The following is a 25,670-nucleotide window of genomic DNA, read 5'->3' on the forward strand; positions in this document are numbered from 1 at the left end:
AGAGAGAGAGAGCACATGAGAGGGGGGAGGGTCAGAGGGAGAAGCAGCCTCCCCGCCGAGCAGGGAGCCCGATGCGGGACTCGATCCCGGGACTCCAGGATCATGACCTGAGCCGAAGGCAGTCGCTTAACCGACTGAGCCACCCAGGCGCCCTTAAGGAGATTTTATTTGTTGGGGCGCCTCGGTGGCTCCGTCGGTCATGTGTCTGGCTCTTGATCTCAGCTCAGGTCATGATCTCGGGGTCGCGGGATCGAGCCCCGCGTCAGGCTCCATGCTCAGCAGAGTCTGCTTCTCTCCCTCTACTCTCTGTGCTCGCGTGCTCTCCCTCTCAAATAAATAAGTCTTTAAAAAAAAAAAAAAGAAATTTTATCTGTCAAAATAAAACGTGCATTCTGGAGATTAATTGACACACTTCTGGCAAAGACAAGAGCATCCCTGTGGAAAGAGTTCCTCCTAGGATGTTGAGTTCAGCTCAACAATCGAGACGGCATCATCCAAGTCCGTCCTGTCGGCCGACACGTTAAAATCTGCTGATAGGCCTTCAAGTTACTTTGAAGATCTCGTCAAGATGACAAAATGAAGAGACATCTCGGTGGGACACTGGGGAACACACTCGCCCACGTGGGCTGGCCACGGCGTTCAGGGAGACTGATCCGGAGCCTCCAGTCTGAAGAACACGGGCGGATGCGTTTGCGCAGCTAGAAATGCCCAGACCCCGCTATCCGTCCAGAGTAGCTCTCATGCCAGCTTTGGTTCAGTCCGGATTCAGTGTTTATCTTACTATGACTCTGTTAGTCCCGTTTGCGGCTGGGCGGAGGAATTTTGTGGTGATGGTCCTTTCCTGGCTTGTCCGTTGTTTGCTCTTTTGGGAACTGATAATTATTTCGCTATTTTTCTTAGCACACTGTTCACTGTCACGAATCGGCCCAGATGGGTCGTATTTTTCCTCACTCTCTGAACTGGTTTCCTGTCTTTCTTAGAGCTACCCTTGCTAGAACTCTCTTTCCTCCCGAGTCAGTAGAACTGGTTGGTTTTAAGGCCTGCTACTCAGGCGTTAGCCTGGAATTCCGCCCCCCCCCCCTGCCCCCAGCCTCTTTTCTTGTTGGATTTCCTGTTTTCTTTGTCTTCCTCTTTCTTGGTTTAGACCCTCATTTTGGTGGAGTGCATTCTTTACTAGCTTTCCGGGAAATGGTGCATGGGAGGCAAATTTTTTGAGTTTCTATGGGATTGACCACAGTTGTCTTCTGCCCTCCCCTTGTTGGACGTTTGGCTGGACTTGGAATCCTAACTTGAAAGCAGTTTTCCGTGGCTTTGGCCTCTCTCTCTTTTACTTTGGAGGGTTTCCTTCAATGCCTGGTAATCCACTGCTCGTTCACGTGTGAGAGAGGCCTATTCACTTGAAAATAATTTCCCTCACCGGAAGTTTCCTCTCCAGTAAAGGTGAAGATATAATCCTTTGCAAAACTTCAAATACGATATCATTTCTTATTTTGTTATTTCAGTGCTTGCCTGTAGAGCAGACACAGAATATTCTGGAATTTTCACCGCATTGTGCTTCCAAGTAGCATTTCGGTAATATTCAGAACATGGACTTTCATGAGAGCATCTCCAGGTTGTGGGGGCTTTTGATTGTGATTAAAAAGTACACGTTCCTTAAAAAAGAGGAAAAGAAACCACACAGATTTTACAAATCATGTGATTTTTAATTCAAGCTTTTTAAAATTTTTGAAAATATTCTCTATTTACTTATGGCATTTTATGATTTTATTCTTTACATGTAGATGTCTGATCCTTCTGAAACTTATTTTGATGTAGGGAGAGAGCTGCATTTGCAACTGAGTTGTGTTTTTTAATCCCCAGATGGCTAGCCAGTTGACCTGATCTCATTTATATAACATAACAAATTCCCACGGAGAGTTGTGTCTATTTTGGGATTCACTCTTCTGTGCTGGTATGTCTGTCTCTTCATATGAAGGAACCCAACTGCTTTAATTATTGACCTCATTCCTCTCCCTTTGCAGAGTTTTAGGGGGATATTTTTAATATTTATTTCCCATAAGAACTTTAGAATCAATCTGTTTAGTCCCCAAAATAGTTCCGTTCCTATTTTTATAGGAACAAGGATTGGGTTAAATTTATAGGTTAACTTAAGAAGAATGAACATCTTTAAGGTTTGAGTCTTTCTGTCCAAGAATAGCATTTTTTCTTTCAGTGTATTTAAATCTGCATAAAATGTCTATAAATCATTTTTTCCATGTACATTGACCAATTAACAAGAGATGTCATATATATAAAATTTGCATATAGATGTTACGTATAGACGTCTCTTTTTAATTGGTTAATTTGGGTATTTTATTTTTATTGTTTTAATGGTCATGGGTCTATTTTCCTCCATGAGAATTTTTTAAAAATTTTTATTGTTATGTTAATCACCATACATTACATCACTAGTTTTTGATGTAGTGTTCCATGGTTCATTGTCTGTGCCTAACACCCAGTGCTCCATGCAGAACGTGCCCTCCTCAATACCCATCACCAGGCTAACCCATCCTCCCACCCCCCTCCCCTCTAGAACCCTCAGTTTGTTTCTCAGAGTCTATCGTCTCTCATGGTTCGTCTCCCCCTCCGACTTCCACCACTTCATCTCCATGAGAATGTTTAACTGGTTACAGTTTTTATATAGGAAAATAGTTCTGTGTTCTGGCCTCTTGAAAAATCAGACGCTTCAGTCACGCCGGGCGCTCGTCCCACATGGCAGCAATTGCCTGGAGTCTTTGCTCTTTGAGATGGATGACCACGCACTCTTCCATCAACTTTAGGCCAACGTCCAATTGCCATTTGGCATCGTGTTTGAGCCACAGGTGCCTGGGAGATAGTGGAGTTTCTGAACTTTGCTTTGACTCTAAAACCCAAGGAGTTGGGAGTGGGTTGGATGCTGCACAGTGAGGCTGAGGGAGGGCGTGCAGCTCTGGTTTAGGCAGCAGACGGGGCTGGTACCGGAGCCAGGAGCTCCCTGCGTGCAGAGTGGACCATGAGTTTGTTTCTGGACGTGTGTGCGCAGTGCCCGTGGGCCGAGGCGGGGAGACATCCAGGAGGCAGTTGGCATGCAAATCCAGAGTTCCCGTTAGCCGTGTAGATCTGGGGGTCAGCAGCTTCTAGAAGGCAGCTGAAGCTGTGGGCATGGACGAGCTCGCCCGGGGAGAGTGCTGGATGTGAAGAACCTCCAGGAGCCTGCATTGAAGGGAGCTGCGGGGCAAGCAGATTCCTTGCAGGGTCTCCAGCACCCGCAAGAGCGCGTCCCAGGAAGGCAAGGCAGGGAGGAGTCTAGCATGAGAGGGCGGAGGGCCAGGTCTGAGGAGGCCTGCAGGGCTTGGGGACAAGGTGTCCCAGGGAGACTTGACGAGGGCAGTTGTGGAGGCAAAGAGGACAGAGGAGTTCTCGAGGACAATTCTATGTGGAAGGTGCGCAGTAAAGGGGAGTGCAGGGCCCGGTATCCGCAGAGGGATACGGAGTCTGGGGGGCCGGTTTGGGTTTGGTTTTTTCAAGATGGTAGAACCTTGGCCTTCTTTGACTGTTGAGGAGAGCGGGAGGGGGTGGCATCTGAGGAAGCGGGAGGAAACCGTGTCAGGACGCAGAGCCCAGGAGGGGGCCTTGGCCTTGGGAGGGAGGAGGGCCTCTTCCGTCCTAAACGGGAGAAGCCGTGGGTGGGACACAAGTCCCCAGGCTTCTGGGTTTTATAGTGGGAAGTACGTGGAGTCTCCTGATGGCTTTTTTATCCCTGTGGTGTAGGAGGTGGGCTTTCTGCAGAGACAGGGAGGGGCAGGTCTGAGAGTGGGGAGGCGCTGCCGGAGGTGGCCGTGAGCACAGGAGGGGGGCAGCCTGGGGAGGCCCCCACATGCAGCGTGGGGAGCCCTCGGGGTGCTCATCTATGTGGTCCCGTCTTGCTGGGCCGCCTGCATGGTGGCGGGGGGATGGCAGCAGATTGAACCAGGGTTGGGGTTCCACTAGGTGGCTTATGCTAAGGAGCAAGTGAGGAGTGGCAGAAGGACCGTGAAAGTGACAGATGGCAGGGTCTGTGGATCAGGAGGCGGTGATGGGGGGGACACACAGGCGGGAGGAGAGCCCGTGGTCAGCGGTGTGAGGTCAAAGATCAGGTCCTTTGGGAGGGCAAGTACTGGACCTGGGAGGACGCTGGGCTCGGGTGGAAGGGCGTCTGAGGGGCTGATCTCAGAGGTGGCGCACTTAGGACGTGGCTGTGACACCCGGGAGGGAAGGGCGAGAAGCTCCCCGGATGGGAGGCCATACGCACAAGTCAAATTCCTCTGGTATTGCATTTAACAGAGGAACAAGAAACAGCTGAAATCCGTTTGAATACTCAACCCGATACTGCCCCAAGTATGATCCTTCCGACATGTAGTTAATATAAAAATTACTACTGGGGAGTTTTCTTTTCTTTTTTTCATGCAAAGTCCTCTCTGCCTTCCATCTCTGTGTCTTTCTCTCTACTTTCCAAGAGATTCCTGTCGATTTCGTTGTTAACGGGCTTGTTTGTTCATTAATGTCGTGCTATCGTCTTTAACTTCCAAGAGCTCTTCTGGGTTTTGGGTCACGGATGCTCTTCTCTCTCTCTCAGGATGTTCACACAGTTTTGTTGCGTCTTCTTACTTGGTGTGGGCAGCTTTCTTTCTGCGCAGCCCCTGCCCCCTCGTCTCTCCTTGGAGTTGGCTTTTCTTCTCTTTGGTTGTTTTGCCTCCTGCCTTTTGTGCTAGGAAGGACAGAGACCGATGTTTTGTGATCCTTGGTTGTCCATCTTCAAGGGCAGGGAGCTGGAAAATGGACTGGAAACTCTGCTGAGCCGGCCGTGGGGCTCATCAACTGTGGGCTGTTTCCAGGGGACCCCTGAGGGCACCGTCCTTGGAACTCACCCCTCAGGCTGGCCAGAGGCCACGGGGCAGTTCTCTGGGCTTCGTTCTGGAGAGTGTTTGTCCAGCTGCCCGAGCGCCGGTTGCTGGGTGGGAAAAGAAGCCTGGGGGTCTTAACATTCAGTGTGCACGTGGACCCTTAATGTCCCCTCCTCTCAGTACACCCCCTCCTTCAGCCGGGTCTGGGTCCCCAGTCCAAGACCCTCCATCGGTCTGTCTCTGTATTGTCTCTCCAGACAAGAAGCCTTCCATCTTCTGCTGGGGTGATGAGGGAACTTGCTTAACTGTGCAGAGTAGGGGCAGGGACAGGTGGGGAGCTGTTTCCACAAGCTTCCCTTCCTGAGACGCTCGGAGACACCACCCTGGGGCTCAGAGAGCCCCACGGCACAAATGGTCTCCATCGCCCCCTGAGGGTGCCGGCTCTGCTCCTTACCCGGCGGCTTCTCAGCTTCTGATCTGCCTCTAAGGGTTTATGCCCTAAACACACAAAGTACCCCTTTACTGCTGTGGGGGTTTGGGCAGGGAGGGCAGCAAAAGTCAGTGAGTCCAGCCAGCCTTCTTTACCGGGAGGTTCTGCTTCATTTCTTATCTCTGTCTCTGTGCCTCCCAGCCCGCCACCCTGGGGCCGCTGCTGGCTCCAGGTCAGGCCCTCCAGCAATCCCCTGAGCTGCCTTGCCCTTTCTCCCCGAGGTCCCTGCTGATTCTCTTTGTGGAGATTGACTACTGGGAACGGCTGCTCTTTGAGACGCCCCACTACGTGATGAATGTGGCCGAGCGCGCGGAGGACCTGCGCATTCTTCGGGAAAACCTGTTGCTTGTGGCTCGAGACTACAATCGGTAAGGTTGCAGTCCTCAGCGCAGCCTTCTGTGCGCCTTCTGAGCCCCCTCTGTGTCTTATCTGTCCCGTGATGTCGTCTATCTCCTGCAGGATCTATCCTTTACATTTGACCATCTCAAAAAAATGCTTTCTCCTACCCTCTTGTATGGCCCTTGCACTTTTGTCTTCTAGCTTCAGGGTAGAGAGCAAAAACAACCCAACCTGGTCCTCTCCAACCCCACAGGTCACTGGGGCCACGTATACTGTGGGCCCGGGTCACTTTTCTAGAATGAAACTGGGGGCATTAGCATTGTGGGCACAGGATAACATCGGTGTTATTGAACCAAGGCCACCCTCGCACCCTTCTCTCAATACCCTTGGTACTTAACTCTGGCTGAGGCTTTGCTCTGGGTTGGGCACCTCTCTCAGCCCAGTTAAAGTCCAAGTGAGTGGAGCCAGCAGTCTTGTCTGGGCGTCTAGAACTACACGGTCCAATATGGTGGCCCTCAGTGGCACGTGGCTATTTCTATTTTAATTACTTAATTGGAATTACATAAAATCTTAAAATTGAGTTACTCATTCGCACAGGCCACATGTCAAATGCCCCACAACCACACTTCATGGTTAGTGGCGACCGTTCGTGGACAGCACAAAGTGTAGAGCGTTTCCACTATTGGTGAAAGTTTTCTTGGAAAGCACGGTGTAGCCTTGTGAGTTTCCCGATGTCTCCACCAAGTTTCCTGGTGCGGAGGAGAGGCCTGCAGAGCGTGGCCCACCCACTGCCAGTCTTCTCTCATACACAGGATCATTGCCATGCTGTCCCCAGATGAGCAGGCCCTCTTCAAAGAACGTATCCGATTCCTGGATAAGAAGATCCACCCTGGACTCAAGAAACTGCACTGGGCCCTGAAGGGGGCCAGCGCCTTCTTCATCACAGAATGCCGAATACATGCCAGCAAGGTGGGTCCTGGCCACTAGGCTCTGAAGGTCTGCAAGGCCGACCCAAAGACCGGTGTGTGGGTGATCAGTACAGAGACCAGGGAGTAGTGTGAAAAATGAAGCATGCTGAGGTACATTATTTTTAATGTGAGCAGCTCTGGCTCGAGGACGGGTGGGAGGATAGCTCGGAGCCCAGACGGTCTCTTCCCAAACTGAGGCTCCCTGTGGGCGCGGTCTGACTCTAGGTGCAGACCATCGTGAACGAGTTCAAGGCCTCCACTCTGACCATTGGCTGGCGAGCCCAAGAGATATCCGAGACGCTGTTGGTGCGCATCAGCAGCAAACGGGTATACAGGGACCTGGAATTTGAGGAGGACCAGCGGGAGCACCGGGCGGCTGTTCAGCAGAAACTGATGAGCCTGCACCAGGACGTGGTGGCCATCGTGACCAACTCCTACGAAGTCTTCAAGAATGACGGCCCTGAGGTGCGGGTCCTGGGGCCAAGGCTCTGTGGCTGCGCGAGCCCTCCGGGGGCCATCGGAACTTTCGCTTGGTCTTCCTGTCTACCCTTTGTGGGGGCTTCTCAGACGCCCTGCTCTCGTCTTGGGTTCACCCAACCTTCAGTCTCTCAAACCTTCTTCCTTCGGGACTCCGCATCCTACCTTTCTCTTTAACCAGCTTGTTGCCTTCCCCATTGGCCCTGTTTCCCCTGAGGGCCCGCCCTTCTGCCCATGCCCTCCCCCAGATTCAGCAGCAGTGGATGCTGTACACGATTCGGCTGGACCGCATGATGGAGGATGCCCTGCGTCTGAACGTGAAGTGGTCGCTGCTGGAGCTGTCCAAGGCCATCAACGGGGACGGGAAGACCACGCCCAACCCCCTCTTCCGAGTCCTGGTCATTTTGCAGAATGACACACAGGGAGGTGTGGCACAGGTGGGGACCTTGACCCCTGATGTTCCAAAACTGTCTCTATTTTCGGTTTCCCTCAATCCTTAAACTTCCCTAAATCCCTTGGCCTTGACTTCATCCTGTGGCTTCCAGGGCTGGTTCTGCGGTGTTCAGCCTTCCCAGTCCTGAGGCTCCATGGCCTACGCTGAGGCCATCTCCCCTGTGTTTCCCCCCACCGCCAGGTGGAATTCTCACCCACTCTGCAGACGCTGGCAGGTGTGGTCAATGACATTGGCCACCACCTCTTCTCCACCATCTCTGTCTTCCACCACCTCCCCGAAATTCTCATCAGGCGCAAGTTTCATCGTGACCCCATCCACATAATCGTGGGTGAGTGGGCAGTGGGGAGGGCACCGGGTGCAGGGCCATCAGAGACTTAGGGAGGGGCAGAGCCAGGAGGAGAAGCCGGGGCCGTTTCCAGACGTGGGGCTGGTCATCTCCGTGATGCTGGGAAGGCCAGGTCGGGGGCCAGTCGGGGAAGGGAGCAAGGGTGGTGGTCGGAGTGGAAGGTAAGTGACTCACGCTCAAGGGCTTTGGGACTGGGGTGGGAGATTCAGAAGGACGAGTTTGGGACTGGGGCAGGATAGGAGGCGCCCTTCTGAATCCTCGGGCTGGATCCGACTCCCCCTTTGCTTACGAATGCTCACGGTTGAGCTGTATTTCTTTGGGGAGGTGGTGTTGGAGAGGAGGATCCAGTGGCCAGGGCCCAGGCTGGAGCTTGGGTTGGGCTGGGAGTGAGTGAGAAGCATTTTGCTGGCTCTTGAAGAGCGAGACGAGGACATCAAGAAGATCCAGGCCCAGATCAGCAGCGGCATGACCAACAACGCAAGCCTGCTGCAGAACTACCTCAAGACCTGGGATTTGTATCGGGAGATCTGGGAGATCAACAAGGACTCTTTTATTCGCCGCTATCAGCGTCTCAACCCCCCCGTCTCTTCTTTTGATGCCGACATTGCCCGGTAAGGAGCGAAGGTGGCTGGGAAGCCTAGCATCCCGGGAGGAGGCCCAGGCCGACGGGCTCGGGAAGAGCGTTGGGGAAGGGAGAGCTGCAGAAAACCTGTGTCCGCAACCTTGGGAGGAGATCGGGAGCTAGGGCATCGGACCTTTGTTTCTCAAGGGGTAGAGGTCACATCAGAGCTGGACAAAATTTAGGGGAATGGTCTTGTCTTTTATTTATTTATTTTTTTGTGGGGCGCACCCACAGGGTCCTGTTGGGAAACAACAAATGTAAAGGCCTGAAGGGTGAGAAGCAAGCACTTTTTTTTTTTTAAAGGTTTTATTTATTTACTTGGCAGAGAGAGAGACAGTGAGAGAGGGAACGCAAGCAGGGGGAGCGGGAGAGGGAGAAGCAGGCTCCCCGCCGAGCAGGGAGCCGGACACGGGGCTTGATCCCAGGACCCTGGGATCATGACCTGAGCCGAAGGCAGACGCTTAACGACTGAGCCACCCAGGTGTCCCGGGATCTTGGTTTCTTTCTTTCTTTCTTTTTTTAAAGATATTTATTTATTTATTTATTTATTTGACAGAGAGAGACACAGCGAGAGAGGGAACACAAGCAAGGGGAGCGGGAGAGGGAGAAGCAGGCTTCCCTGTGGAGCAGGGAGCCCGATGCGGGGCTCGATCCCAGGACCCTGGGATCATGACTGGAGCCGAAGGCAGACGCTTAACGACTGAGCCACCCAGGCGCCCCTGTGTATCGTTTTTTTAAGATTTTATTTATTTGAGAGAGCGAGAAAATAAGCAGCGGGGAGGGGCAGAGGGAGAGGGAGAAGCAGGCCTCCCGCGGAGCAGGGAGCCCGATGCGGGGCTCGATCCCAGGACCCCGGGATCACGACCTGAGCCGAAGGCAGACGCTTCATGGACGGAGCCAGCGGGGCGCCCGAGGTTGTGGGGTCACGGAGCCTCGCGAGAGCGCTTTGCACGCTCTAAGGCACTGTGCAGATGTAGTCACCACAGAAGCATTGGTGCGAGAAGAAGTAGGATTCAGGCGTGCAAAGCCGTGGAAGGGCTGGGACATTAGGAAAGGCTGCGTGAAGGGCCTGGCGGAGTGGGTGGGGCTCTCACAGGCAGCAAGGGGCGGGGGGAGGGCCTTGCAGGCGGAGAACACAGCGTGAGGAAGGCACGGAGATGGGGACACGCGCGCACGTGCACCGAGGAGCGCGTGGCCTCGGACACGGGTGCGGGGCCGGCCGCGCCCCAGGGGTTTAGGTAGGGCGGACCACGTCCTTCTCTCGGCAGCCTTGTGCTGTGGGTTCTGTGATTATCACCGTGTTACAGACGAGAACTTGGGGCTCGGACCGGTTTGAATAGGCTGTCTGGGGCCGCAGAGCTGGGGAGCAGCAGTGGGTACTCCGCCCCGGGCCACCCCGAGGCCTCGAATGCCCGACGAAGGAGTGCGGCTGCTGTGTCGCAGGCAGGGGTGGGGGAGCGGTAGGCTCTCGCCGAGGGGCTGGGACACCCCCAGAGCAGCAGAGTACCTGGAGCTACCGCGCGGGTCCGGGGGGCAGGCCACCCGAGCGCAAACTCGCGACAGGGCGGAGGGCTTGTCTGCCGAGAGAAAACCGCCCTAGCGGGGACACGGGCCCTTGCAGCTACACGGAGGTTGCCAACAACGTGCAGAAGGAGGAGACGGTGCTCAACATCCAGTTCGTGCTGCTGGACTGCTCCCACCTCAAGTTCTCGCTGGTACAGCACTGCAACGAGTGGCAGAACAAGTTCACGACCCTGCTCAAGGAGATGGCGGCCCGGCGCCTCCTGGAGCTCCACGCCTACCTGCAGGACAACGGGGACAAGTAGGGGCTCCTCCAGGGGGCGGCGGGGGCGGGCGGGGCAGGAGGCCCACTGCGTGCTCTCTGCCTGCCCTCAGAATCAGCCACCCTCCCCAGACGCTGGAGGAACTGGGGGTCAGCTTGCAGCTCATGGAGACCCTGCAGCACGACCTGCCCAACCTGGAGACCCAGATCCCCCCCATCCACGAGCAGTTCACCATTCTCGAGAAGTACGAGGTGCCGGTTCAGGAGAACGTGAGTTCCCGGGGCGTGCCATCCACCGGGGTCGGGCCCATGGCGGCAGTGGCTCGGGGAGAAAGTTAACCCCCACGTCGTAGGCCCTGGGCCGCCAGGCAGGACGGCAGAGGAGTGAGCTGGGCGGAAGGCGCAAGACCCCGAGACCTCGGAGAGCCAGAGAACTCAAATGATAGTTTGGGTCGGCTTATGGATTTCTCTTAGGCCCTAAGACTCTGGTCCACGGGGTCAGAAACAAGGCCCTAAGAGCATGGCTGTGGATAGACCCCCTGCTCATGGGTCATCGTCCCCTCCTTGATGTCCCCAGGTCCTAGAGATGCTGGACCATCTCAACGGGGAGTGGGTCATCTTCCAACAAATCCTGCTGGATAGTGAACAAATGCTGAAGAAACACAAGGAGAAATTCAAGACAGGCCTCATCCACTCAGCGGACGACTTCAAGAAGAAAGCGCATAATCTCCTGGAAGACTTTGAATCTAAAGGTACCTCTTTCTTGAGCTCTCCCCCTCTACCTCTGTGTTGACCCAGTGTCTCAAAGCCTCGGCCCCAGGAGGTAGGGAGAAGGTTGAGCAGAGGAAGGATGCTGCTGGGGAGAGGGGATGAAGGCCTGGTGCTTTTGGTCACACTGCCCAGCTCACAACATTTCCAGTTTTCTTTCTTTCCCGTGACCCACCCGGTTCTGATTCTCACACCACATGTAGGAGTTTTTGCTAAAGTGAATCATCATACTTGCAATGCATTCCCTCGTTTTCCTTCCTGCCCCCGTCGGGTGAGGAGAGAAGGGAGATTTGCCCACAAAGAGGTAGGAGGACCATGACGGTCCTTCCAGGGGACGATGGCTTTCACCTTGGATTTCCCACAGGCCCCTTCACCAGTAACGTGGGACATCAGGCAGCCTTGGAGCAGATCGCCCAGGTGCGGGCCATGCTGAATGCCATGCGGGAAGAAGAAAACAGTCTCCGCTCCAACCTGGGCATCTTCAAGATCGAGCAGCCAGCCTCCAAGGACCTGCAGAACCTGGAGAAGGTGGTGTGCTGGGCTAGGCCCTTGTGCTGAGCAGGGATGGGGGCCGGGGGCAGGACCAGGAAGATGGGAGCACGAGGACCTTTTTAAAAAAAAAAAAGGAGGTAAAATTCAGATAACAAAATAACCGTTTTTTTTATAAAGATTTTATTTATTTATTTGACAGAGAGACAGCGAGAGAGGGAACCTCAAGCAGGGGGAGTGGGAGAGGGAGAAGCAGGCTTCCCGCAGAGCAGGGAGCCCAATGCGGGGCTCGATCCCAGGACCCCGGGATCATGACCTGAGCTGAAGGCAGACGCTTAATGACTGAGCCACCCAGGCGCCCCAACAAAATAACCATTTTAAAGCAAACGATTCAGTGGCATTTCGTACATTCACAATGTTGTGAAGTCATCACCTCTGGCTCCGAAACGCTTTCATCACCCCAGAAGGAAACCTACACCCTCTCCCCTCAGCCCCCGTTGACCACTCGTGGATCTTCCGTCCCATACATTTGGCACAAATGGCCTTCGTGTCTGGCTGAGTTCGCTCAGCGTAACGTTTTCAAGGTTCACGCACGTTGTAGCGCGGTAGGTGCTGAGTGATCCTCCGCTGTGTGGACATCCGGCCTGCTTCCTGCCTTCGAGCAGATCTGGCTGCTACAAACGTGTGTGTCCCTGCATTTGCTTGAGTCCCGCCGCCAGCCCCCCGGGGGGCGGCCAGAGGAGTGCAAGCGCGGGGTCTCCGTCCGCCGTGTGTGGAGGAGGAGGAGGGCCCGAGTGCCCTCCCTTACCGCTTCTTCCCACTCCTGGCCGTGCAGGAGCTGGACGCACTGCAGCAGGTGTGGGAGATCACACGGGACTGGGAGGAGAACTGGAACCAGTGGAAGACGGGCCAGTTCCTGACGCTGCAGACGGAGGCCATGGAAACGATGGCACACGGGCTCTTCCGCCGTCTCACCAGGCTGGCCAAAGAGTACAAGGTGCGTGGGGGGCGGCGGGGGGCAGAGGGCGAGCCGCTGAGGAAGGGTCACGGCGCGGGGATGCTGGCCAGGCCTGCCGATGCCTCCCATGTCTGCCCAGGACCGCAACTGGGAAATTATCGAAACCACTCGCTCCAAAATAGAGCAGTTCAAGAGGACCATGCCCCTCATCTCGGACCTTCGCAACCCCGCCCTTAGAGAGAGGTGAGGCTGCTCCTCGCTCCTCGGGGCCACCCCCCCGGCCCGCGACCGCATCCCCCTGCCCCTGCCCACAGACACGCGCCCCCGGGGAGCCTTCCCTCCCTTGAGCCCGCCCCGTCCTCTGTCTCCCATGCCGTCCTGGGTCCTCTGGCCTTCCCGGCTCCTCTGTTCCCTTCCCCCGCCATCTCCCAGCGCTCTGTTCTGTCTTGACGTCTTCTGTCTACAAAAGGTTTTATTCTTTTTTTAAAAAAAGATTATTTTATTTTTGGGGGGGAGGGGCAGAGGGAGAGGGAGAGGGAATCTCAAGCACTGAGCGTGACTCGGGGCTCGATCTCACGACCCTGAGATCATGACCTGAGCTGAAATCAAGAGTCGGACGCTTAACTGACTGGGCCACCCAGGCACCCCCAAAAGGTTTTATTCTGATGTAGCCAAAGGTATTCCCTTCTTCCTTCATGGGTTTTGCCTCTGGGCCTCATCTAAGAAGACCTCCCCCCCGCCCCCCCCCCCCCCCCGCCCCCCCGCCAGGGTTAAACCTGCGTTCTCTCTGTACTTTCCTCTAAATACTTCATAATTTTATTTTGCAAGTTTTGCTCTTTCGATTACATGATAGGAGAGGCCTTTGAGGCCATGGAGGACGGAATGGGCTATTTTATTATTTTTTTTAAGATTTTTATTTTATTTTATTTATTAGAGAGAATGAGAGAGAGAGAGAGCATGAGAAGGGGGAAGGTCAGAGGGAGGAGCAGACTGATATGGGACTCGATCCCAGGACCCTGGGATCATGACCTGAGCCGAAGGCAGTCACTTAACTAGCTGAGCCACCCAGGTGCCCCAGAATGGGTTATTTTATAGATGACATTGTAATAATTATCCATTTAGAAGGAAGTAATTTCACTTCTTCTGTGTTGCGTCCACGATGGTGTTTTTGCCGGGTTTCACCCTTATGTGTCCTGTAGTTAAGTACAACCTGACCCTACACCCGCCTAAGTTGTTCGACCTCCCCTAGGCTCAGGTTCCTCGGTCTCAGGTGGAAGAACCAAAGTTCCTCATTGATAGCAGGCATGTGAATTAAGTGAGCCGTCTCATGAACAGCACTTGGCCCCGCGCATAATCTGTCCATAGTAAACTCGCAATGATCGGTCTGAACTCCCTCTCCAGAGAATCAGCACCTCAATCTCTGCAGTCCCCACAGTGCCTGGGAGTGCATCTTAGGGCCTATTTAATATATAATATCAATACGTATATGGAATCATGCTATCCCAATGGGAGAGAGAAAGCCTGCGGCTCGATGCTAACACGTTCCAGGAGACCCTGATGTCCGGCCTCGTGCTCTGACTTCTGTCCCTGACTGCAGGCACTGGGATCAGGTCAGAGATGAGATCCAACGGGAGTTTGATCAGGAATCTGACCGCTTCACCTTGGAGCAGATTGTGGATCTTGGGATGGACCAGCATGTGGAGAAAATCGGGGAGATCTCTGCGTCGGCCACCAAAGAGCTGGCTATAGAATTGGTACGACTGCGCCCCCTCCACTTCGCCTCCCCCACTTCACGAGCCTCGGGCGGCCAGCTTCTCCTGGTCCCATGGCCCCTCCAAGTTCTGTTCCCTTTGCGGACCGAATACTGGATTGTTCTGTTCCCTGCTTTCTCTCCACAGGCGTTACAGAACATTGCCAAGGCCTGGAGCGTGATCCAGCTAGACATAGTTCCCTATAAGGACAAGGGCCATCACCGACTCCGGTAGAGGGGGCCTTGGGGTGCTGGGGGAGGGGCGGGCCGGGCGAGCTGGGCTGCAGAGCCCCCGGAGGTTTGGCAGGTGGGGACGGACTGTAATTCTGATGCTTTCCGCCCCAGAGGCACAGAGGAGGTATTCCAGGCCCTGGAAGATAACCAGGCGGCTCTGTCTACCATGAAGGCCTCTCGTTTTGTCAAGGCCTTTGAGAAGGAAGTGGACCGCTGGGAGCGCTGCCTCTCCCTCATCTTGGAGGTCGTTGAGATGCTGCTTACAGTGCAGCGCCAGTGGATGTACCTGGAGGTCAGGACCCGCTCGCCGAGCTGCTCCTGTGAACCACCCTCCGTTCCTGGCACACGACCTACATCCTGGCCCTATTCTCAGCCTCGTTTTCCCACTTCCAAAGTCCTCCTTCCTCTGGGCCCCAAGCGTCTGACTCTCAGTGATGACCTCTCACATTTGGGTCCCCCCTTGAAAGGCCTGTGCTCTTCTTCCGTTTTTCTTCTTGGACCCAGGTATCTGGCCTCCCAACCCCAACTTCCCTTCCAGAACTTGAGCTTCTTGCCCTTTGGTTCTGATGCTCCTTCTCTTCCACTCGGCTGTCATTCCTGGTCTGGGAGTGGGGAGCAGAGTGTGGGGAGCATGTGAGAAACAGCCTCTCACCCCAAGTCTTGGCCCCTCAGAATATCTTCCTCGGAGAAGACATCCGTAAGCAGCTGCCCAGTGAATCAGCCCTATTTGACCAGATCAACAACAACTGGAAATCCATCATGGACCGGATGAGCAAGGACAGCAACGCTCTGCAGAGCACCCACCATCCAGGTCTGTCCATGAGCTCCATGGCCTCTTGTCCTGACAGAGGCTCGGTGGGTGCTGAGTATGTGTGAAGTCCTGGCCACGTGCTTCCTTCATCAAAAGACCGTTGTAGCTGGCCTTCATACCATCACCATCGCCTCTCCTGAGCATGGAATAACAGTTCAGTGCACAAAACTCAACAAATACTCGGGAGGACTGTACTGTAGTGGGAGGGGGTGAGGGGGTGGGAGAGAGACGTACCCACAGGAAGGCCTGGTTGATGGTGGTGGAGTGCGGTAAAGAACCAGGATGTGAGGTCTGGCGATGGGCGCCAAGAGTGGGCGTCCTGAGGAGAAGAGTTCTGTCCGGGGGTGCGGAGGACTCCTCTGTTTTGCCTTGGGCCAACTGAAAGGTTTTTCATTTTCCCAAGAACCTTGGGGGTATGCACTAAAAAGCCGTTTTATTATTCTGATAAAATGTCTGTAGGAGGATATGCAAAGTTGAGGGACAGCATGCATCTGTTAGAAAAAATACTCAAAATCACAGGCAAAATTACATTTCGGAACAATATATAAGCAAAGCCACTGAAACAGGTATCCGTTTGTGGAACACAAAAACCAAACTCATCTCACCCACGGCTGCTGAGTCGCCTCCCGGAGGCCTGGCAGCCCGTGGACTCTGAACTTGAAGGCGCAAGGGTCGCCTCAGGTTCCAGGGCGTCCAGACTTTCCTCAGAAAGCTAGAAACTGGGACAACAAGGGAATAAACCAATCGAAACCTAAGCCTGGGAGGAAACTAAGATTATTGAGAACTTGCCACTGAGAATCCATTTTACTTAGTACCGTGGGTCATTCTCTGAGGGAGATGCTACCAGTGTTTTACCCACAAGGAGGTGAGAGCTCAGTGAGCTTAACGGACATGCCGGTTCGTGGACGAGCAGCAGTTTGCATGGCCATTGTCTGTCCCTCCGTCCAGTGCTCTTTTCACTCCACCCCGAGGGACCCCGGCACCCCCAGCGGTTGCAGCCCTGTTTCGATGTGTGCACGTGATATATATTTAAATCTAATGATTTCACCTGTGGGGTTGTGTGTGTGCAGAACAGTCTCTAATTTCCAGAAGCTCTTGGGGTGACCAGCCGGAGGAAAGGGACCGTTTAAGACCGAAGGGAGAGGAGATGTCGATATATTAGTGGAATCTCGTATACCGTGTAGTTAATGCATAGTGTACAAAATGCGTAATAGTGTATGATGAGCACTTGATGATGGATTAATGAAGAGGACGGGCTAAGCGTGATGAGTGGTTTGGAGACACGTCTCTGCTCCCAGCAGCCATTATGGCGATATGTACCCCAACATTCGAGAGTCGGCAAAGTGGCTGCCGGGGCACTCTCCAGATCCACTCAGGGCAGTGGTAGAGGGTCCTCGAATGTCCTTCGTTGCTCTTCCCCCAGGCCTGCTGGACATGCTGACGGAAATGAACACAGTTCTGGAAGACATTCAGAAGTCTCTGGATATGTATCTAGAGACCAAGCGCCATATCTTTCCCCGCTTCTACTTCCTGTCCAATGATGACCTCCTGGAGATTCTGGGCCAGTCCCGCAACCCAGAGGCTGTGCAACCGCACCTCAAAAAATGCTTTGACAACATCAAATTGCTGAGAATGCAGAAGGTCGGCCGAGCTGGCCGGGATAGGATGGGGGGCAGGGGGGAGATGGGAACGTCAAGGTGCTCGGGGCCTTGGAGGGGGCCGTGGCCTCCCAGCAGGAGGGGGATATTAATGCTTCTGGATTATCTGGGATAGAACTCTTTAGAATTAGTAATATTGGGGTCAGGGGAGAGGAGCAGAGATTACCCTCAAAGGGCCCAAGTACCTCCTAGGTGGACATGAGGAGTGAGCAGGCCAGACCATCCCGAGCTTCCTGCTTTTACAGGTTGGGGGACCCAGCAGCAAATGGGAAGCCGTGGGAATGTTCTCAGGGGACGGCGAGTACGTTGACTTCCTCCACTCAGTCCTTCTGGAAGGGCCTGTGGAGGTGAGTAGTGGTGAGGGTCTAAGAATCGAGTTGATTCTTCTTCCCCTTGGAAAGTTTGCTTGGCTCTGTGAGGAGACAACATCTCTGTGAAGGGACCCACCTGCCATTGCTGAAAACTCTAACCTCTCCCCTGGACCTGAAAAGCAGACCGTCTTCCCTCCCCCCACAATGCCTCCATTTCCCTCCGGGACCTGAGCCAGCTGCTGCCCAAAGCCCTGGAGTCCTCCCTCCTAAGCCCCTGCCCTCTGGGGATACTTGTCTCTGGCCCTGAGGCCTGGCCGTTCGGCCCTGTCACCCCCCACCCCCACAGTCCTGGCTTGGTGACGTGGAGCGGACCATGAGGGTGACCCTACGGGACCTTCTCCGGAACTGTCGCCTGGCCCTCAAGAAGTTTCTTAACAAGAGGGACAAGTGGGTGAAGGAGTGGGCTGGCCAGGTGAGCCGGGGTCGGTGGAAACGAGGGAGCAAGGAAGAGCTCAAAGGGAGCCGCAAAGGTCAAGACCGAATCTCGAGTCTCACCAGACGTAGGCGTCCTGCCCCCTGTTCTGGGCGAAGGCCTTGCCACGCTGCGTGCTGGACCCTTAGCTCCTGCCCGTAGGCCTGAGCCCCATCCTTCTGTGCAGAGGGAGCCTGTTGAGCGAGCACTAGCACCTGGGCCAGGAAGAGGCTAGGACTTGGGGGCTGGGCTGCGTGCGGGGCCAGCGGATCTAGCCTCTGCGTGGGCCCCAGGTGGTGATCACTGCCAGTCAGATCCAGTGGACGGCTGACGTCACCAAGTGCCTGCTGACGGCTAAGGAGCGCGGAGACAAGAAAATCCTCAAGGTCATGAAGAAGAAGCAGGTGGGGAGCCCTCCAAGTTTGGGGTGGGCCCCGGGGGTGTGTCATGGGGGGGGATGCGCTGGAGTCTGAGTCAGGGTCACAGCAAGGGTGGTTTGTGGTGGAAGTCCCGCGAGGCAAGTCTAGGTGGCTTGGAAGGGCTGGGGGTCAGGAGTTTCGGGGGGTCGGGGTCAGCGTGGGGTTGGGAGCCGGTGAGGCCGGGGCGAGGCGTGGTCAGGGTTTGCTTGCCTTGCCCCCTCCACGCTCCTCCCCGCCACCTCGTCCCGCAGGTGTCCGTCCTGAACAAGTATTCGGAAGCCATCAGGGGGAACCTGACCAAAATCATGCGGCTGAAAATTGTGGCGCTGGTGACAATAGAAGTCCACGCCCGGGACGTGCTGGAGAAGCTGTACAAGAGCGGCCTCGTGGACGTCAGCTCCTTCGAGTGGCTCAGTCAGCTGCGCTTCTACTGGGAGAAGGTGCGCCCGGCCCGCGCCCTCCTGACGCCCCGGCCCCCGGCCCTAGCTCTGCACTCGGTCCCGTCTCCCGAGTCAGGACCAGCACGTTGTTTTTCTCGTGGGTGCTCGCCGTGGGTGGCCCTGGATCGGACCCAGGAAGGCCGCGGGCTGCTGCCGTGACGGATGGGGCGGTCGTGTGGGCGCCCACCTTCCATGCGGGCCGTAGACCCTCTCCTCCACGGCCCTGGTCTTGTAACTGCAGCCTCCCCGTCTGCCCGCCTCCCCGATCAGCTCTTCCTCCAAGCCCGCCTCTCCCTTCCTCTGCCCTGTTGCCCCAGGAGCTGGACGACTGCATGATCCGCCAGACCAACACGCAGTTCCAGTACAGCTACGAGTACTTGGGGAACTCCGGCCGGCTGGTCATCACCCCGCTGACCGACAGGTCGGCCGGCGTGGTGACAGGGTGGCGGGGCGGGGGCAGCAGCTGCTGAGGGGGGCTCACACACAGGAGTCCGACTCGGGTCCTGTCCTTGATCGTCAGGTGTTACATGACTCTGACCACAGCCCTGCACCTGCATCGGGGGGGCTCCCCCAAAGGCCCAGCGGGCACGGGGAAGACAGAGACCGTCAAGGATCTGGGCAAGGCCCTCGGCATATACGTCATCGTGGTCAACTGCTCCGAGGGCCTGGACTACAAGTCCATGGGCAAGATGTACTCGGGCCTGGCTCAGGTCCATACCCCGCCGCCCCGCCCCCCCCCTCCCAGTCCCAGACAGTCAGCTGAGCCCCAGTCCGGCTCCCAGCTTTGTAAGGTACAGCACTCCATGCCTCAGGGCTTATGATTGCCATCGTCCCCGCACCTCCCCGAGCTTCGCTCAGCCTTCATTTTTGCTTATTTGAAAACTCAGAGGATGACACGAGGGCTCGACGAGGTAACGCATATACACTGGTCAGCGCAGGCCTCTGCTCACGGGTTCCCTCCCCGGGCCTCTTCCCAACCCGTGCCTGCTCCGGTACTCCCCGAGGTTGTCCCTGAGATTGTCCCCAAGATTGTGCTGTGGGCTGGAAAGTTCTGGCCAGGGACCACCCCTGGGCTACGCTGCTCCCACCCCAGCCCAGACAGCACACGCGTCCTGGAGACCGCCACACCGGTCAGGACCTCTCAGGCCGGGCTCCCCATTGGAGGGCCGGGTGCTTCTCTGGCCCCCAGCGACTCTGCTCCCCACCCACAGACTGGCGCCTGGGGCTGCTTTGACGAGTTTAACCGCATCAACGTGGAGGTGCTGTCCGTGGTGGCCCAGCAGATCCTGTCCATCCTGTCCGCCCTGGCCGCCAGCCTCACCCGCTTCTACTTCGAGGGCTTTGAAATAAACCTGGTGTGGTCCTGTGGGATCTTCATCACCATGAATCCCGGTACGGGGCGGGGAGGAGGACGGGGCATCCAGGGCCGATAGCCCTTCGCCCCCTCCCCCTTCCAGGCCAGGGTGTTCAGCCCAAGTGAGGGGGCGAGAGAGAGAGCACAGCGCAAGGGAAGGATAAACGTCCAGCTTTCTGGGAGAAGGGGAGGCAGTCTTACTGTCCACCCCAAATGGGTCAATAACCGCTGTGTGTCTATACATGCCTGGTCCTTTGGGATGCTTCGCTGTCTTCTCCCGCTGGGCCAGCTCCCCGAGTCCTGGTCTGTCTGCCATCCCCTTTGCAGGAGAAATGGGACTCTTCCCAGAAAGCAGGCCCTGGGCTCTCTCATTACTGTTCCCCGGGAACGGCTCGGGGAGGGTCTGCGGGGAGAGCAGGACAGGGCTCAGGTACTGAGAGAGAGACAGAAGGGATCTGGATCAGGACCCCCACGGAAGGAGAGGACCACAGGTAGGAGAGAGGGGCGGGAGCTGAGCCGAGGAGCAGAGAGCGTGTGGCTGGAGCTGGGGAGACTGGGGGGCGAGCCAGGGTTGGGGAGAATAGGGCTGAGAATGGGCAGTGGGTCCTCGGGGAGCGGCCTGGGTTCTAAATAGACGGTGCTGTTTTCCAGGCTATGCCGGCCGCACGGAGCTGCCAGATAACCTGAAATCCATGTTCCGTCCCATTGCCATGGTGGTGCCTGATTCCACTCTTATCGCAGAGATCATCCTCTTCGGGGAGGGCTTCGGCAACTGCAAGGTATGCCCATCACGTCTTGTCGCTAACGCTCTGACGTCCCTTCCGTGATGAGTCCCCGGACAGAGGCACCCTGAGGGATGTGGGCTTGCGGTCAGTAGGGTGTGGAGGCCTCTCCCCTGGCAGGTCCCTGGTCCGTGTCGGCCCCGTTCCCAGCATCTTCTCGTTAGGATTGTCCCCAGAGCCAGCCTGGCCACCTCGGGGCTCAGGCCCAGCTGCGTGTGTGTCACTGTCCCTGCGGGAGGCCGGGGTTTCCTCCTCGGTTTTCCTTCCCCAGACCCTGGCCAAGAAGGTATGCAGCCTGTACTTGCTGGCTGTGCAGCAGCTGTCCAGGCAGGACCATTACGACTTCGGCCTGCGCGCCCTCACCTCCCTCCTGCGCTATGCGGGCAAGAAGCGCCGCGTGCAGCCGGATCTGTCCGATGAGGAGGTAGGTCGAGGACACGGCCCTTGGGCCCGAACCTCCAGGGCCCCTGGTCCTCCCCGCCTCCACGGAAGCTTTTCAGCTCCTGTGCCCGGGCTGGGACCCCCGCCCGCTGCCTGTCCCCTGCGCCACCCAGTGTCCTGCTGACGGCTCGCTCGGCCATCCGCGTTGGTCTTGCCTCCTGCCCCTCAGCCCTTTGGACGGGGCGGGGGGGTTCGAGTGGGCGCCCGGGGCCCGGCTCCTCAGGCCGGAGGCTCCCTCGTTTCCCGGCCAGGTTTTGCTGCTCTCGATGCGAGACATGAACATCGCCAAGCTCACCTCAGTCGACGTGCCGCTCTTCAACGCCATCGTGCAAGACCTGTTCCCCAGCATCGAGCTGCCCGTCATTGACTACGGCAAGGTACTCGTCCTCGCTGCTCCCGCCGACCTCACCCACGCACGCAGAGCCGTCCCCGGGCCGTGACTGTTTGCAGGACAGCCGACCTCGCCGGGCTTCCTTGTCTATTCAGACACTCCACTGTCCCGCCACAGCCCCCCGCTCCTGAGCGGCGGGCCCCTGGCTCTATGGAGCCCTCAGAGCCCCTCCTGCCTCCTCCCTCTCCTCCCGCTGGAGCTGCTGTTGCCTGAGAGCAGTGGCGTGGGAGGGGCGGGCAGGAGGAGTCTAGGAAGGACAGGAATTTTCTTCTCCGGAGGAGTGACCGTTCAGTTACCCTGAATGATCCCTTCACTTGAGACCCCTGGAATGTTAGATAGAAATACATCTTTGTAAATGCATCGCTAGAAAGAAAGAAAGAATTCGGGGGGTGGGGGTGGGGGGCGGAAGCAGGGAGACCATACGACAACCTGCCACGGAAAGCGCCCTCGTGGCTCCCGTTTAGCAGAGGAGGCCACTGAGGCCCAGAGCCGTCCCTTCCCCAGGGTCCCCGGGCCTCGCAGCTCTGCAGCGGCCAGGTCCTGAGTGAGCGACGGCCGGAGCGCGGGGGCCCTGGCGCCACGTCCGGCAGCCTGAGCGTGACCCCCCCGGCGGCAGCGGGGTTTACGGGCCTCCCGCTGTCTGTCGCCCCCCTCAGCTGCGGGACGTCATCGAGCAGGAGATCCACGACATGGGCCTGCAGAGCACACGGTTCACCCTCACCAAGGTCATCCAGCTGTACGAGACCAAGAACTCCCGCCACTCCACCATGATCGTGGGCTGCACGGGCAGTGGCAAGACCACCTCGTGGCGCATCCTCCAGGCCTCCCTGTCCTCCTTGTGCTGTGCCGGGGAGCCCAACTTCAACATTGTCAGGGTGCGGACTTGGGACGGGGGAGCGCCTGCCGGAGACCAGCGGGACGGGCGCGCAGTGCGGGCCAGGAGGGCAGGCCTGGGGCCCGGGGGGCCTGGGGGAGACCGGAGACCGAGGGCAAATACAGACCCCTGGAAACAAAGGGGGCGACGTGAACCTAAACGGAGATCTGGGCACTGGCGCCTGCCTGCAGCTCGAAAACCCCCTTCTGTGTCCCTTTTAGGAGTTCCCCTTGAACCCGAAGGCGTTGTCCCTGGGGGAGCTGTATGGGGAATATGACCTCAACACGAACGAGTGGACAGATGGCGTCCTGTCCAGTGTCATGCGGACGGCGTGTGCAGGTGCCCACGTCGGGGGGCGGGTGGGCAGTCTGGGGGTGGAGAGCCCATGTTTGGGAGGAAAATGCCTGGGGCGTGCTGAGGTACGAGGAGGAGGAGGTGCGTGCTCACAACCCCGAGGAGCTGAGCGTGAAGGGAGGTCTGGGGAGAAAGTTGTAGCTTCCTGACCATCCTCCTCCTACCAAGATGAGAAGCCGGATGAGAAGTGGATCCTTTTCGATGGCCCCGTGGACACACTGTGGATCGAGAGCATGAACTCGGTCATGGACGACAACAAAGTCCTGACCCTCATCAACGGGGAGCGCATCGCGATGCCCGAGCAGGTGCAGACCCTGCGGAGTGGGGGGCCGGGGGCACGCGGCAGGGCTCGGGGGGCCGGGGCGCCGCCGGATGAGGAGCTTCTGTGGGAGAGGGGAGGAGGAGGATGCCTGGATTCGGGGAGACCTGTGTCCGAGGGAAGAGTGCCGGGTCTACCGTGGGTGTGGGGAAGAGTGGCCGGTGCACACTGGGTCAGCCCTCCTCCGCCTGGCCTCCGCCGGCCGCCTTCCCCCTACGCCCGGGCTCCCGGGTTCCCAGGCTGCGAAGCCCAGCCTTTCCCATCCACTCAGTGCGAGCGAGAGAGTGGTTTTCCATAAGCTTAACCTCAGGTAAGCCCTAAATTCTTTTTAAAAAGCGTGTCATTTGTAAGCTTTATGTCTTTGTGCATCGGGCCATGCTTGGTGCTCGGATGGAGACACTTGGGGGCACCGGGGTGCCGAGTGTTTCTCCCGACGGGGGTCGGCAGCTCTGACCAAGTGTGTCCTCAGGTGTCTCTCCTGTTCGAAGTGGAGAACTTGGCCGTGGCCTCCCCCGCCACTGTGTCTCGCTGCGGGATGGTCTACACCGACTACACTGACCTGGGCTGGAAGCCCTACGTGCAGAGCTGGCTGGAGAAGAGACCGAAGGTGCGAGGGGAGCTGAGGAGTGGGGGAGTGAGCCACCTGGCCTGCGGGGCAGAGAGCGAGGCAGAGCCCCTTGTCGTTTGACTCCAGGCCGAGGCAGAACCCCTTCAGCGCATGTTTGAGAAGTTCATTAACAAGATGCTGGCCTTCAAGAAGGACTATTGCAACGAGTTGGTGCCCGTCCCGGAATACAGCGGGATCATCTCCCTCTGCAAGCTCTACTCGGCCCTGGCCACGCCGGAGAACGGGGTGAGGAGGGGCCGGAGCAGGGCCAGGGTGGCATGGGCTTGTGCCCCGCGGGGACAACCCGAGCGAAACCGTGTGCCTGAGACACGGTCTGGACACAGATGTGAGTGGAGCAGGGGCCCCAAGGGGAGGCCTCACTGACCGCGGTGTGGGTGCGTTCGCGCGTGTGTGCACGGGGTGGGATGCCGCACTCAGGACTCTCCATCGCTACAGTGCACAATCAAGTCTCACGCTCATTTCCCACCGTAGTTTGGGAGCTGAGGATAGTTCCTTTGGTTCCTCATTTCTCCATCCTTTCAAAATATTTATGTTAAATTTTGGTATATAGGAGGCCTTCGTATACCATTTCTGCTGGAAGGAGCTCCCAGCCTAATCTGATGAGGGGGTTTTACAAATTTTCAGATTGACCCTTCAGCTCAGGTCATGATCCCGGGGCCCTGGGATCGAGTCCCGCGTCGTCAGGCTCCCTGCTCGGCGGGGAGCCTGCTTCTCCCTCTGCTTGTGCTCCCTCTCAAACAAATAAATAAATAAAATCTTCAAAAAAATAAAAAAAAAAAGAAATTTTCAGATTGGTTGATACTGAAGAAAAATGTTTTTCGTCTAGAATTGTGGAGTGAGGACTAAAATTGGATATTTTTCTGTTGAGATTAAACCACCGTCTAGCAATGATTCCGATTGTTTTTAAAGACATTGCCGATAACCAAACCGCTAATATAAAGTTATAGGACAGTGAAGATCTCTAGCAGTATATGTCATTCCTGGTCGAGTTAATATAAATGGAAACCCTGCAGATGAGCTTGCAAAGGTCACGGCCGGAACAAGGACAGTCATATAGTCTCGGTGGCACACAGGTGCTGAGGAGGGTGGGCCAGGGGGCGGTGAAATGTGCTGTGTGCTGGGGTGAGCTGGAGGGGCAGACTAAGGACTCTGTGTTGAGTATGACGGACAGTAAAGTCTCAACCCCGTTTCCCACCTACACCTGGTGACTGCGGATGATTCTAAGCCCAAGTCCAGTATTCTGGATTGAACAGCATCTTGTGTGTCATGTTATCTGTAGTTCTCGGCATCTTAATGCAGAACCCATCCTCAAGAGCTCCCTGCTCACGGCCTGTGGCTGTTCCATGGGGCCGGTGAGAGATGGGGCGAACAACGCCACGTGCCCTCGGGGTAGGTGTTGAGAGCAGGAGTCTAAACGTGCTGTTTCTGGGGGCGCCTGGCTGGCTCAGTCAGTGGAGCGTGAGACTCTTGATCTCAGGGTCATGAGTTCAAGCCCCATGTCGGGCGTGCAGCTTACTTAACAATAAATAAACATGCTGTTTCTGCCACGAACTTGGGACGTTGTCAAATTTAATTATTATTTTTTAAATTTCATGTTTAATTACACAAGTAATAGCTGAATCTAATGTCCTTTTTTTAAAAAAGGATTTTATTTATTTGAGAGAGAGGCACAAGAACGGGGTGAGGGGCAGAGGGAGAAGCAGACCCTGCCGAGCAGGGAGCCTGATGCAGGACTTGATCCCAGGACCCCGGGATCATGACCTGAGCCGAAGGCAGACGCTTCACCGACTGAGCCGCCCAGGTGCCCCTCTAATTTCCTTTCTAAAAATTAAAAATT

At 56.4% G+C, this 25,670-nt stretch overlaps 1 protein-coding gene across 1 annotated transcript in view; it reads left to right on the forward strand.

The window, feature by feature from the left end:
- DNAH2 (dynein axonemal heavy chain 2) overlaps positions 1-25,670 on the forward strand; it is an 80,887-nt gene that overhangs the window by 22,198 nt on the left and 33,019 nt on the right. The window contains exons 12-43 of the mRNA XM_034989515.1: positions 5,613-5,759; positions 6,543-6,699; positions 6,924-7,163; positions 7,424-7,612; positions 7,810-7,957; positions 8,394-8,586; positions 10,219-10,419; positions 10,494-10,650; positions 10,958-11,132; positions 11,513-11,676; positions 12,473-12,634; positions 12,735-12,838; positions 14,193-14,349; positions 14,494-14,576; positions 14,691-14,871; positions 15,252-15,390; positions 16,814-17,031; positions 17,294-17,395; positions 17,706-17,831; positions 18,125-18,235; positions 18,502-18,690; positions 19,008-19,111; positions 19,211-19,400; positions 19,902-20,082; positions 20,696-20,823; positions 21,098-21,250; positions 21,519-21,644; positions 22,315-22,533; positions 22,754-22,871; positions 23,055-23,191; positions 23,675-23,812; positions 23,900-24,058. Coding sequence (XP_034845406.1) covers positions 5,613-5,759; positions 6,543-6,699; positions 6,924-7,163; positions 7,424-7,612; positions 7,810-7,957; positions 8,394-8,586; positions 10,219-10,419; positions 10,494-10,650; positions 10,958-11,132; positions 11,513-11,676; positions 12,473-12,634; positions 12,735-12,838; positions 14,193-14,349; positions 14,494-14,576; positions 14,691-14,871; positions 15,252-15,390; positions 16,814-17,031; positions 17,294-17,395; positions 17,706-17,831; positions 18,125-18,235; positions 18,502-18,690; positions 19,008-19,111; positions 19,211-19,400; positions 19,902-20,082; positions 20,696-20,823; positions 21,098-21,250; positions 21,519-21,644; positions 22,315-22,533; positions 22,754-22,871; positions 23,055-23,191; positions 23,675-23,812; positions 23,900-24,058 — 4,996 coding nt within the window. The remainder of the gene's footprint in view (positions 1-5,612; positions 5,760-6,542; positions 6,700-6,923; positions 7,164-7,423; positions 7,613-7,809; positions 7,958-8,393; positions 8,587-10,218; positions 10,420-10,493; positions 10,651-10,957; positions 11,133-11,512; positions 11,677-12,472; positions 12,635-12,734; positions 12,839-14,192; positions 14,350-14,493; positions 14,577-14,690; positions 14,872-15,251; positions 15,391-16,813; positions 17,032-17,293; positions 17,396-17,705; positions 17,832-18,124; positions 18,236-18,501; positions 18,691-19,007; positions 19,112-19,210; positions 19,401-19,901; positions 20,083-20,695; positions 20,824-21,097; positions 21,251-21,518; positions 21,645-22,314; positions 22,534-22,753; positions 22,872-23,054; positions 23,192-23,674; positions 23,813-23,899; positions 24,059-25,670) is intronic.

The sequence above is a fragment of the Mirounga leonina genome, unplaced genomic scaffold (genome assembly GCF_011800145.1).
Source record: "Mirounga leonina isolate KUSES-001 unplaced genomic scaffold, KU_Mleo_1.0 Mir_488, whole genome shotgun sequence".
In the NCBI taxonomy this organism is placed as follows: domain Eukaryota; kingdom Metazoa; phylum Chordata; class Mammalia; order Carnivora; family Phocidae; genus Mirounga; species Mirounga leonina.